The sequence below is a fragment of the Pyxicephalus adspersus genome, chromosome 7 (assembly GCF_032062135.1).
Source record: "Pyxicephalus adspersus chromosome 7, UCB_Pads_2.0, whole genome shotgun sequence".
NCBI lineage: Eukaryota > Metazoa > Chordata > Amphibia > Anura > Pyxicephalidae > Pyxicephalus > Pyxicephalus adspersus.
In genome coordinates, this window is record NC_092864.1 from 1,835,398 (window position 1) to 1,848,778 (window position 13,381).

Here is a 13,381-nt window from a genome sequence, read left to right on the forward strand (position 1 = left end):
TTCTGGCATTTATGATTATGGAGGAGATTGTGTTTTTTTCAAAAGCAGATATGGTACTCCATCTACCAGAGAAAGTGAGGAGCAGCCTCCAACAGTGTCCCCAACTGTTGTACAGAAACCACGCCTTTATTTACAGTGGACCAACCTGGATGACATGCGGGAGCATGATGTTAAAGTGCAATTTCACCTTGCAAGCTTCTGGAATGTCACATCACAGACTACTGTACATATTGCTTCTGAATAACCACCCGACCGGTAAACCCGAACTTTTCTCACTATTTAAATCCCCTCACTTACCTGGTCCCTGCTGCGATGATCCGTTCTGTCCAGCGTCGGTCGCTAAAAAAAAATACTCACCTTCTCCCCGCAGCTCCTCCGGACACGTCTTCTGTCTTCTTTCTTCATCCGGCGAGTGCAGTGACGATCACCGGCGTTTCCCGGTGACGTAGCTGTATGCGTCGGTGCGGGCGGGAGGCAGGGCAGGAAATTCAAAATCCGTTGCGTTGAACTCAATACAAAAAAGCTGTATTGAGTGCAATACAAAGAAACCCTTGTATAATATATATATAATTGTATTATATATATATTATATAAGCTACTGTACAGGTACATTACATTATACACTATTTTTTTTTTAAACTTTTTTTAAGATTTTTAAGTTTTATAAAAAAAAATTTAATATTAAATTTATAAAAGTTTGGACATGTTTCGGTGAGTTATGCGGTAATTTGGTGAATTATAAGTAAATATTGAGTAATTCGGTGAATTATAGTCTACAATCTAAAATAAATTTCCATGCAAAAAATTTAACAATTTTTGCATGAAAGTTTGGAAAGAATTAGAATACCCGGCGTTCGCGTACGCGTCCCTCGGCGATTCCTGATGATGTCCGTGCGTGCGCCCGTCGATGGGGGTCGTAGCGGGAAATTCAAATATTTTGTATTGGATTCAATACAAAGTTCTGTGTTTTGTCTATAGGTATGTGACGGACACTAGGGAGGTGTTTTAGAAAAATATATTACTATACAGTATACCGAATTATCACATTTTCAGTATTTTTCATTTATTTATGTATTCTTGTTTATGCTGATTTTTGTGTATTTTATTTAATTTTATTAAAACTAATTTTTTCAAATGTTTCAAACATTTTTTATATTCATGATATCTACTAGTACCCTGTTCAGACACATTTCTGTAACTTACAGGTCTACAATTTAAAAAAAAAATTTAATGAAAAACAGTGTACCGCTTTTGGTACAGAAATCTAGACATCAGTGAAACGCCCAGGAGGTTAAAGGAGGAATGCACCGTGTAAGTGTGCTTACACTACAAATCTGATTTAAGGAAGTGGGCCAAAGGTTAAAATGGCATTCAAGCTGCAAAAACACCATGAAAGGCTGGAAAAACAATAAAATATGTTTTGCAACAAGTTAATTTGGCCCTGGAAGTTTTCTATACAAATGCGACTGTAATCATGTAAACACCTAAATAATACATACAATCCAGCATTTAGTTGAGCAACAACAGAACATCTGTTCATTTCCAAGAGTGCTTGAGCTTGTTGTGCTTGGCAACCTGGACCTCCTTCCATCACCATCAGGTGTGTTAGAATGAGTACGCAACTCAGCTGGACAGCTAATTGAAAACCTGTTTGGCCAGGAAGTGGAAGTGTGTTTGTAAGTATACAAGAGGGCTAAGGTCAGATAGCACAGTACAATGAGAACAAACCTTTAACACTACTACAAATGAACAGAGGAGTTGTGTAGAACAGTGGCAGCAAATCAACATGAGTGAAGTATGTTAAAGGAAATCTACAGCTTATTCAGCAAATGTCAGACTAATAGAATAAATAAAATAAATCAAAACCATGACCAATTATTCATAAAAAGGAGTACTTACATAATACATTTAAATAACAATATGTGACAATATGATAATGGGACAAAGGCAATAGGTGGGGTCAAGTACCATTTTGGAGTGGAGACCATGCATACATTTGTACTAATTATTCACGGATAAATGACAAAACCTTTATTAACAATGATTACAATGACATTGTAAGAAAACAGGTTAAAGAATTGCTAACTAGTAGAGCCCATCAGTTTAAAACAGGAAAAAAACATTGCAGCAACAGATGAAGCTAACAATAATGAAGAATACAAAACGTCACATCAAAGAATACCATAGAAGCAAACTTACTTGATTACCCCCCCCCCAATTAGAAGGCAACAAAGTAACCCAATCTAGTAAAAACCTTGTCAAAGCCAGTTTAACACAGTTATGCTTCAATGCAGAAACAAGCTAGGAACTGACACACAAACAATAATATTTCCACACCAATCTATTTTTTTTTTAAATAAACTAAACAATATGAAAAAAGTGCAATACAATAACAGAGAAATGAAAAATAACTACTTTTGCAATAATATAAAGGAAATTTATGGAGTGAAAATATTAGATATCCTAAAATATAAAAGTTTAGAAGTCTAAACCAATGATTTCCAGGCTTTTAACATTGTGGAACTCTTAAAAGAACCTTCAGGTCTTTGGAGAACCCCAGCTATAATTATAATAAGAATAAGGATTAAATAATGAAGCATCTGCTAAGGAACAAAAAAAGTATCAGAGGTTCGGATTATACCAGAGACTATTGGACCATCACCAGTCCGCCCACTGTATGTAAGAGAAAACCCCAAATTCTTTATTTTGTTATCATTTTGAATTTTTTTTTAACTTTTTGGTCTCATTTCCCACACCCAAGCAACCCTCCTGCTGATAGCCATGTAAGAAACATGTTCCTCAGCTTGGGGCTGGCTTGGATAAGAATGGCACCTTGAGCTGTTGGGAACATGGTGATCATAACCCAGCAGACTGCACTCAGTGGATTTTTAAGACTGTTCATCACTATAACAGAAACTATTGTTGACATGTAGAAAGCAATGGAGAGTAGAAGAAGCAGCATCATTGTTCTTGCAGCATTGACATGGACCTGAATATTCTGTTTAATATCAGAACCGGCCTTGTTCATGTTCCAGATGTGTGTTAGAAGAGAGGACACGGTGACCATGAGAGAGGTGACAATAATAAGAAATGGAAAGAAACAGTCCAGCGAAATTATTATTGTTTCTGAAATATTATAAAATGCACCTAGCTGACTATTTTCCGTGGCATTAAATGCATCTTTAATGTAATCTGAGAATATGGACATAACATATTTAAAGTGGATGAGAGTAAAACCAAGTGACGGGATAACGGATAGGAGGAGCAGATGAGGCAAAAAGTTGGAAATAACTTTCTTTACAAAGATGAAGATTCTGTAATTGAACCTGGTGATATTGGTGCAGTAACAAGCACAGAGCAAGGCCATGGACCAGTAAGTAAAGCGTACGAAAAAGAGAATAAAAAAAACCACAATGAGATAAACTGAATAATAAAATTCTGGAAACCAAAAGCAAATATTGTCAATAGTCAGTAGACTTTGCATCAAGATGTTAGTGATTCCCATGACAAGATGAATAAGGCTGACTCGGTTGGTCTTCACACCATTGATGAGGCTTTTCCTGGTTCCCAGTATGATGCATGTGTTAAAAAAAAATGAAGTCATAGTCTCCACAAGACAGGTGACTAGTAAAGTAATTAACAATGGAGACATTTTGTGTTGCTGCTTCTCTGCTCTCTGTACTGGTAATGGCTTTGCAGCATGTAAGGATCGCAAATTGATGTCTGGAATCTGACCAATGGAAATGGCCCCTGAGATTTGGCTTAGGTCAGATGACACAGTTATAGGTATGTTACTAAGGAAGAGAATTTGTTTATTCATTATTATTTAACAGCCGTGTGTCAAGATTTGTTGGCCTCCTTTCAGCTCCAGTAGCTTGTGTGTATCCCAAAATAGATTTGTACACACGTCATATAAGGACATATATATTTTTAGGTGTGGAAAAGTGTGGGACTTTGGAATAGATTTAATCTAATCTTACACATGATATCTCATAGGCTTTGGATTTGTTTCCTTTCCAAGAAATGTTTTTAGATCTTATTTCTATTGAGTACACACACACCCATGCTCTCAATGTAGGAATGGTTGCAGTTCCTCGATGATGAGTAATTAGTGTATGAACAATCATAATAAAGTTGTGTCGGTGATACAGAGATGGGGTGGGGATATATTTCCAAAACTTTATCAAAAATTTTAACTAATTTATTTAGAAGGATTTAGGCAGACTACATTGTACTCAAATATTATTATATTGCCAGTGCCTGTTTTACATCTGTAAAAGGTGGTAGGGTTTCTTCAGATTGAATTATTGGAGATCTGTAAGATATCTATACTATCTGGAATTAATAACTACATTCTTGTTGCCTCCTATAAAGGGGAGTTCATGTGTTAAGGAAAAAGCTGATGCGAAGGAGCCCCATAGTAACTTCTCTCAGTTATACCCAAATTGAGAAGTGCTCAGTGTAGTCAACTGAAGAAGCATTGGATGGATAAAAGTGGTACTATGCGTGGGTTTTTCACTTTGCAGCAGATAACTTTCAAATGGCGTTGGTGCTATAGTGAGAGTAGAGAGTGGTTTGAGTTTTTGGGTGTATTAAGGAAAGCTGACAATTATATGCCAGCCAGAAGAACATCCAAGCTCAGAAAATACCAAAGATTGTAATGCCAAAGAATCATGAATATTTTAGTATGTTCCTCCACTGACCTTGTCAAAACTTTGGTAGCAAATTCCCTTTTTTTAAACAAAGTGGTATAAGGCTCAGTCTGAATATTGTTAGGCCTAATCATAAATATCAATGAAGTGGTTGAAGCAGATGATTTGTAGTAAGTTTAAGATGCAGTGAGATCATAGGAACAAAAGTTAAGAGGAATGAAATGATCTCATCCTCTCACAAAATCTATATTTTATTTTGCCTATTGTGAAAAATCGGGTGGGAGGGCCTTGATTTTTAATGGTGCCATTATATTAACAAACCAATTCATTAAGATGAAGTACAAAGTGTTTTGAAGATTGAGATGCTGTAAGAAGAAATAAATAGAGTTTTAGGAAATACAATAATTTGGAAGATGGTATTTCTATGTAACTTAAAAGAAACATAACCTATCGTAAGACTGAAGAGTGTTCACAAGGGTTTGAAGTGGGTTTATAGTTATGTTCAAACAAAATAGATGCATTCTTCAGAATCTAAAACCCAAGAACATGACTGAACAAGGCTTCTATCAAAAAGTTAGCAGGGAGATGAGATTAGGCTTGGGATAGGAGGGAGATATTTAGATCCTGTGTTTTATGCTAATTTTAAAGTTATGTTAACTACGGTCCAAGATTGATATCTTCATTGTAGTTTTTCTAATTTTGCTCATATGTAGGTAATTGTTTTTTTATATGCATTTTGGCCCCTTTGTCTATATTACTTACCTTGACCCTTTTTTACAATAATGTACACATATATGTTGATGTGTATGAATAAATACGTGTATTGACTAGCTTTATCTGTGCCAGACAGGAGAAGCAGATGAGGCAAGAAGTTTGAAATAACTTTCATTCTGAAAATTCTGTGATGGAACCTGGTGATATTGGTGCAGTAACAGGCACAGAGCAAGGCCATTAGTTGGGATGAACGATCAACTTTTTAAAACTCGATCTCACTGTGAATTCGGCCGTTCTCTCTTACCGAAATTGTAAGTGAGAATGGCCAGTGTAAATTTGCCAAACAAGATCGAATTTAAAAAAAAAAAAAAAAAAGACTGCGGGCTGCGCTGATCAATAAATGCAGTGCTGGCTCCTCAGCTCAGTATGCAATCCCTGGCACTAGAGGCTTATTAACCTCTAGTGCCCGGGGATCGCAGTGGAACTGCAGATGAACTCTCAATGGAGAGATGAACAGTTCAACTGCAGTTCAGTTACTACAATCACCAGGCTGATAAGTACAGCACATTGACCGTGGGAATTTTGCGATCACAGCTGATTGGAGGCACGCGAGTACTTATCAGCCCGGTGACCATGGAACTGAACTGCAGATGAACTCTCAATGGGGAAATTCAATTGAGAGGTCATCTGCAGTTCAACTGCAATCCCCGGGCATTGGAGGTTAATTACCCTCTAGTGCCGGGGATTGAAAACAGGAAGATTCCCAGGGCTGCAAGAATGAATGCAGCCCTGAGAATCAACTGCAATCTCAGGCACTAGAGGGTAATTAACCTCTAGAGCCAGGGATTGTAATGATTTCCTCAATCTTTCAATGGTTTCACGAAATCGGTTCACCGAAATTTTGCAGACCTATCAGAATTAAAAAAAAGGAAATCAGAATCACCAGAATATTGATGACCAGCAGAGTGGGTAACAGAGGAGACCCTTTGTGGTGCTGTTTCTCTGCTCTCGGTGCTGGTAGTGGCTTTGCAGTCTGTGATAATCTTACGAGGGGGTGCTGAGAAGCATCCCCTCGTACACTGATGTTTGGAGTCTGACCAATGCAAATAGCCACTCAGTTCAGGTCAGGTGAACAAATAATAGATGCGCTACTAAGGGACAAAATGATATATTTATATTTACCTGTTGGATATCTAGAGTAATTTGTTGTCCTCCTTTCAGCTCTTGTGTATTCTAAAATAGGACTGAGCATACTGATTTATCATACCAAAATTGAAGCTCGCTCGCGCGTGTGTAAATGTGGCCCCGTATCAGACACCAAAAACTTATTTATCAACCAAATTCAGCTGTCGAGAATATGCTGGCATATTTTCCCAGCAGTTATCAACTGAAATGATCGCACGGTTCGAGACGCGCATTTCCAGCAGCTCTCGGTGTCCTGCTGGTCCCTGCATCGGTGCGGGAGGGAGGAACGGCGGTAAATTTAAAATATTTTGTATTGGATGTATAACAAAATAGCTGTATTGGGCCCAATACAAAGAAATCTTTATTAAATTATAAAATGTATTTAATATTATATAATTATTTATTAAATTCATTAAATATTGGACATATTTTGGTGAGTTATGTCTAAGAATTATAGGCCTACAATGTAAAATTAATTTCCATGCAAAAAAAGTAATGCTTTTTGTGTTGAAATACGGACAAAATTGGAATGCTAAGGGTGTAAATGTGCGTGTTTAGTGTAACTTTTATACTTTTTTTTTGTTTTACAGGTTATCCCACAATTAAAAAATTACAAATCTGAAAGATCATATCAATAAATGATTATGTCCAACTGAAAAGAAAACAAACAGCCAAATTTCATGGACTGCACACATTCCAATTACAAGCAAATTTGTAGCAGCTGTGCGCATAGAGATGAGCATATTTAAGGGTATTGCCTAGGTTGCTTTTTCCTTTATTTGTTTTTATTGAAGAGGAGGGGGGGAGCTCTTGTTTGGTGTGTTAGCCTAATCAATGTTGCTATATTTCATACTTTGCCTACCATTCAGCACAATAGCTGCTTTTGCTTTTAAAACTTTGAATGTCTCAATCTCCATTTTGCAAATAGGAAGTCACTGTTAATGCTATGTTATTGTGTTTGTAGCTATATTGTTTCATTTTAGTTATATATCTTTATTACCACCTTTAAAGTTTGTCCTGCATAAATATTTTCTAACCCAGCCTCTCCCCCCGATACGTTCATATTGCATATTGGTTTTGTAAGTACTTTTTGAATCAGGAAGATTTAGAAAAATCAAGTGGAACATCCAAAAACATCCAAAAGGGAAGACTGTAATGGCATAGAATGAAGTGAAACAAAGCTCAGTCTGCAAGTGAAAAGTTAGCTGGTAGATAAGATTGGGCTTGAGGTAGGAGGGAGATATGGAGGTCCTTTTTATTATTATTACCTAAAATTACTCAGAGAGCCAAAATATTATTCTTCTTCAACAGAAAGGGAACATATATTGTCAGAAAGTAAAGAAAAAAAGGCATTTTTAGAGTTATAGTTCATAACTTAAATGCCCTGGATATAAGAAATTATATTGGATTGCATTTACTAAATGCTCCATCTCTAACACATATAAAGTTAGGGAAATAGGGAAACGTTAGCTGCTATCATTATTAATCAGCATGCGGCCATAAAATATAAAATGAATATGTATGTGTGCTTGAAGATAAAAGAAGTATTCCATATCCTTAGAGTGAGAAAGCCTCTGCACATTTACCAAGTATTGTAGAAGCATACTATGATTATGTCAACCCCATGTCCAAACCTGCAATTTAAGGAAAGTGTACCTGAAGCTCACATCTGTGCATCAAAAGTTAAGATCACATAAGAATATTGGAAAGTAAGACATTATCATTCACAGAGTAACAAAGTAGTTGGAAGGTATAGGCACATAGCTATAGACATAAATCATCATGGAGAGATTCTTCCACCCAATGCTCCACAAAACCAAGTGGTTATTCAAGTTTTTGGGCCAGTCATCGGGCCATAGGTTGCAAAGTATTGAACTTTGACTATATAATATATAAATTATGAATAAAGTAGGTCCTAGAACTAGGTCCCAGGTTTGAATTTTGGCTAGGACACTATCTGCATGCAATGGTAAATGATAATAATAAAATACACAATCAATAAGAATAAAAATGTGTATTGCCTAAAATATTTTAAATATCATATGAAATATTTTACTTTTTAGTGTACATTGGCTCCTTTATCAATTAATAGAATAAACATATGCTAACTTATTCTTTGTTTGTAATATGATATTTGTTTTCACAAAAAAATATACCAAAAGTCTCTTCATTTGTACATCAGTAGACATAAATCAGTGTACTTAGTATAGCACCTCTATGCTTTGATAAAATAACCTGGTTTTTCTAATTCCATTAATATGGAATGTAAAATGACTTTAGATGTATAATGCAGGTTGTAGAAATATTATTGTGTAGATAGCACTGAACATTCTGGAATGTTCCCAATCAATTACATTGTAATTATTATTGTGTGTATATGACAGCTGTTGTTCTGCCCCTGAACTAAATAGATATAGGGTAAAAGAGGACTCAAAGTTTGAAACAATGTGCAATAAAATAACCAAAACAAAAAGGGAAATGGATAATATTAATAATAATAACTCTGAAATGACATTAAGGTCAGAAATAAAGTTTAAATAATAATAGACCAGAGATTATGAAATGATTAGTACGGTGACATGATACCAAAGACTAATACACATCTTTCACCAGATTACTGTAGAATACATGAATGAACCCCCAATGCTTTTTTTCTGAAAATCTTTGTTTGAAAGGTTTACTTTCCACATCCAACCAATCGCCCATCTGATAGCCATGTAAGAAGCATGTTCCTCAGCTTGGGGCTGGCCTGGATCAGAATGGCGCCTTCAGCTGTAGGGAACATGGTGAGTAGAACCCAGCAGACCACACTTGTTAGATTTTCAAGGCTGTACCTCACTGTAACATTAAAAATTGATGAGATGTAGAAAGCTAAAGAAAGGAGAAGGAGCAGCATCATTGTTCTTGCAGCATTGACATGGACCTGAATTTTCTGCTTAATGTCAGAACCGGCCTTGTTCATGTTCCAGATATGTGTTAGAAGAGAGGACACGGTGACCATGAGAGAGGTGACAATAATAATAAATGAGAAATTAAAGTCCACAGAAATAAATAGGATTTGTGTAAAGGTATAAAATTCATCTGGCTGACTCATTCCAGAGGTGTTAAATGCACCTTCTACGGAATCTTTCCAGGAATAAGACATAACATGATAAAAGTGTACAAAACTAAGACCAAGTGACGCGATGCCAGATAGGAGGAGCAGATGGGGCAAGAAGTTGGAAATAACTTTCTTTATGAAGATGAAGATTCTGTGATTGAACCTGGTGATATTGGTGCAGTAACAGGCACAGAGCCAGGCCATGAGCCAATAGCTGAAACGTGTGAACGACATAATAGGAAAAGTCACAATGAGATAAATTGAATCATAAAATTCAGGGAAACTAAAGGAAATGTTATCAGTAGTCATTACACATTGCATCAGGATGTTGGTGAATCCTATAAGAAGATGAATAAGATTGACTCGGTTGGTCTTCGCACCACTGAAGAAGCTTCTTCCAGTTCCCAATATGATGAATGTATTTAAAAGAAATGCAGTCAGAGTCCCTACAAGAGAGATGACAAGCAATGTGAGTAACAAAGGAGACATTTTGTGGTGCTGGTTCTCTTCTCTCTGTGCTGGTAGTAACTTTGCAGCTTGGGAGGATCTCAAATTGATGTTTGGAATCTTATCAATGCAAATGGTTACTGAGACTTGGCTTAGGTCAGATGACAAAATGAAAGATGTGCTACTGAGGAAGAGAATTTATGTTTATAATGTTTTATATGATATATCAAAAGTGATGTGTTGTCTTTCTTACAGCCCTAACAGCTTGTGTGTCCTAACATAGGCTGTATCCATATCATAATAAGACACATATATTAAAAGAAATATGATACAAATGTGGGACATTCATTTTTTACCCATTGTTTAGGTTGATTCATAGCTGAACTTAAATTATTTTGAAGTCAATGGTTGAAGCAAATTCATCCAACATCAATGAACGGAAAAAAAAGAAAAAGAGAAGGCGTGCTTTTTTATCCACACAAAGAAGATAATAATATATAAAATCAACTACAATTTTTATTAGTATACAACAAAACCTATAAAATTGTTTATGCAGATAAAAACGTTTGTAAGGTGGTGAAAGGTGTCATTTATCCACACTGTACTACTGACTAAAAAGTCACAGACTTGTGTATAAGTAATAAGTCACAAAGCAGGCTCTCCTCCTGACGCGTTTCGCCCAAATGGGCTTCCTCGGGGGATAATTTAGACCTATAGTACAGTGTTAGAATTAAGTCAATTCAATCATAGGAGTATGTCAGTGATTGAAAAAAAGTGGATATGCCATGCACAAAATCGCTGGAGTGCTTTGGGTCTTCAACCTGATGTATACAAATCTAAAGAGACTCACTGATTCCTATGAATTATTATGACGGATAATTTACTTGTAGATATGATTAATTAAGGTTCATTAGTTACAGTTCGTATTTTCTTGAACCTAACACAATGGCTTGTACATAACTTGTGAGTTAATGGGCACTATGTAATTTGTATTTGGATGATACTTCCAGGAAAAGAATCGCAAAGTGTAGATGGAGGAATCAGTGTGTACAAAAGAGCTGACCCGCGGCAACCTGACTTTCCCTCCCTTCCTCTTTCTCTTCCTCCCACAGATACACTATTCAGAAATTTATATACAAAATATATATAATACATAATACATAATTAATAAATACATAATTTTTTTATAATTTCAAAGTCTTGTCTTGTAAGACAGCTTGTAAAACAGCTTTTAAAATTGCAAGCCCTCATTTAACCTTTAGTATCCGGGGATCACGGTACTCGTGCCCGGGGATCGCGGTACTCACGGTACTCCTCCAGTAATGAGGTTCTCTTGTAAAATCGGCTTTTAAATTTGCAAGAAAAACTTAAATAGCATAAGTAGAATAAGTAATGTATAAAGCCTTCTGCAGCTGTGGGAAGTATTATACAGGAAAGACCAAAAGATGCTTCTGAAAACGAATATAGGAGCATTTATATAATGTAAGAAGTGGTAAAATTATAACTTCATTAAACTACCACGTGGCAATGGCCCATGAATTTAATCTGGATGAAATTTGATTCATTGCTCTAGAAAAAGTGTATTTAGACCACAGAGGTGGCAATTTTGATAAGGAATTATCACAAAAAGAATCAAAATGGATATTCGGACTGGAAGCCATACAATGTCCTGGTCTAAATGAATACATTGTAGTAGTTGTTAGATTTTGTACAGAGTAACAAGTAAGAGCTGTCTACTGATAAACCAGGGAGTTATGTAGCATTCATGAAATATAATGTTTCCAAGAGGTTTTTTTTATTTCATAGTACCTTATTTTATTTATTTATTGAAATGGAAATATATTCTGTAATGTTTATTTGATTATATGCAAATACTTGAATACATTAGCAAGTGTTGATTAGATATATTAGCATTGTTCCCTGCGTCCAGTGGGGTGCAAAACCCCTTTCACTCTGCCAAAGAGAGTATTCACTTTGCCATTGGTGTCAGGAGCTTTGTCCCTTATAGGGACGCGGCCCCCATACTGGCATACCATGCTGCCCTGCTTGCCATGGGTGTTTCCCACATCAAAGATGGCTCAATGAGATCCCCATTATGGGCAGAAGCAATGAGTGGTCACACACGAGAGTCCTCCCTGTGAGGGGCGGGGCATTTTGCCCCCAACGAGGGAAGCCGTCATTTGGCAGTGAGGATAAGAGAAGTGAGGACACGGAGGTGCAGCATCTCCCTATTTAGGAGAACTGTGTTAGGGAATTTTTAGCCTGAGTATAAAACAACTATTTACAACTCTTTTTTGTGGCAAACTGCGGTTATGAATTTGGGGTCGTTTTTTTTTTATCCTTATAATTGGTGGCGATTGTGATAGATTGATACAAGCATTTATAAGATTGATAATAACTAGGAGAATCTTTTATGTATATACATGAACGGGATTTATCGGGATTTATTTAAGCGGTTTATCATCTGGATTCTTGCTTTTGAGCTACAGACCCAGGATTAGTCATTCAACTCTCCTGAACATCGGACATAAATGCGGGGTACTTTGCAGTTGATTTAGTGGTAGCAATATATACTTTTCGTAATTTCTTGGCAATAGTGTCTTTACCTGCAAGGTTTTTGGGATACCTATGGTGGTATATTACTGTTTTTAGTGTATTGAATATTAGGGATGAGCGAGCAAGTTTTTAAAACTCGATCTCGCTTGTAATTGTAAGCAAGAATGGCCAGTGTAAATTCGCCGATTGAGCTCAAATTTCAGAAAAAAAAAAAGATTGCGGGCTGCGCTGATCAATGAATGCAGCGCCCGGGTGCATTCATTGATCAGCTCATTGTGCGATCCCTGGCACTAGAGGTTAAACGGGTTGCAAGTTTCCCCATTCAAAACCTCTAGTGCTCTCTGATTGGCTGAGGAAAGTTTTCCTAAGCTATCGGGGAGCACTAGAGGTTTTGAATAGGGATACATCTCCCTATTAAACCTCTAGTGCTGGAAATTGCAAACAGGATTCCCGGGGCTGCAAGAATGATTGCTGCTCTGAGAATCCACTGCAATCCCGGGGCACTAGAGGTTAATTAACCTCTCAATGTTCTTCTGCAGTTGCACTGTGATCCCCTGGCACTAGAGGTTAATTACCCTCTAGGGCCGGGGTGTTAGCACTGCAGGCCGTGGCGGCGCCGCTGCTCCTAATCGCAGGCACGGGCGCAGGGTCCTATCTCTCAGGTAATCCACTACCTGTGTTCCATGTCAGTGTTTCTTTCATGCTGAGACTTGCTCTGGTGTGGGTG

The 13,381-nt window shown here is 36.9% G+C and overlaps 1 protein-coding gene across 1 annotated transcript in view; it reads right to left on the reverse strand.

Moving 5' to 3' along the window:
* Positions 1 to 9,228: 9,228 nt before the first annotated feature.
* The window catches only part of LOC140334633 (taste receptor type 2 member 4-like), a 54,646-nt gene continuing 50,493 nt past the window's right edge, over positions 9,229 to 13,381 (reverse strand). Inside the window, exon 2 of the mRNA XM_072416871.1 lies at positions 9,229 to 10,097. Within this exon, the coding sequence (XP_072272972.1) occupies positions 9,229 to 10,097 (869 nt within the window). The remainder of the gene's footprint in view (positions 10,098 to 13,381) is intronic.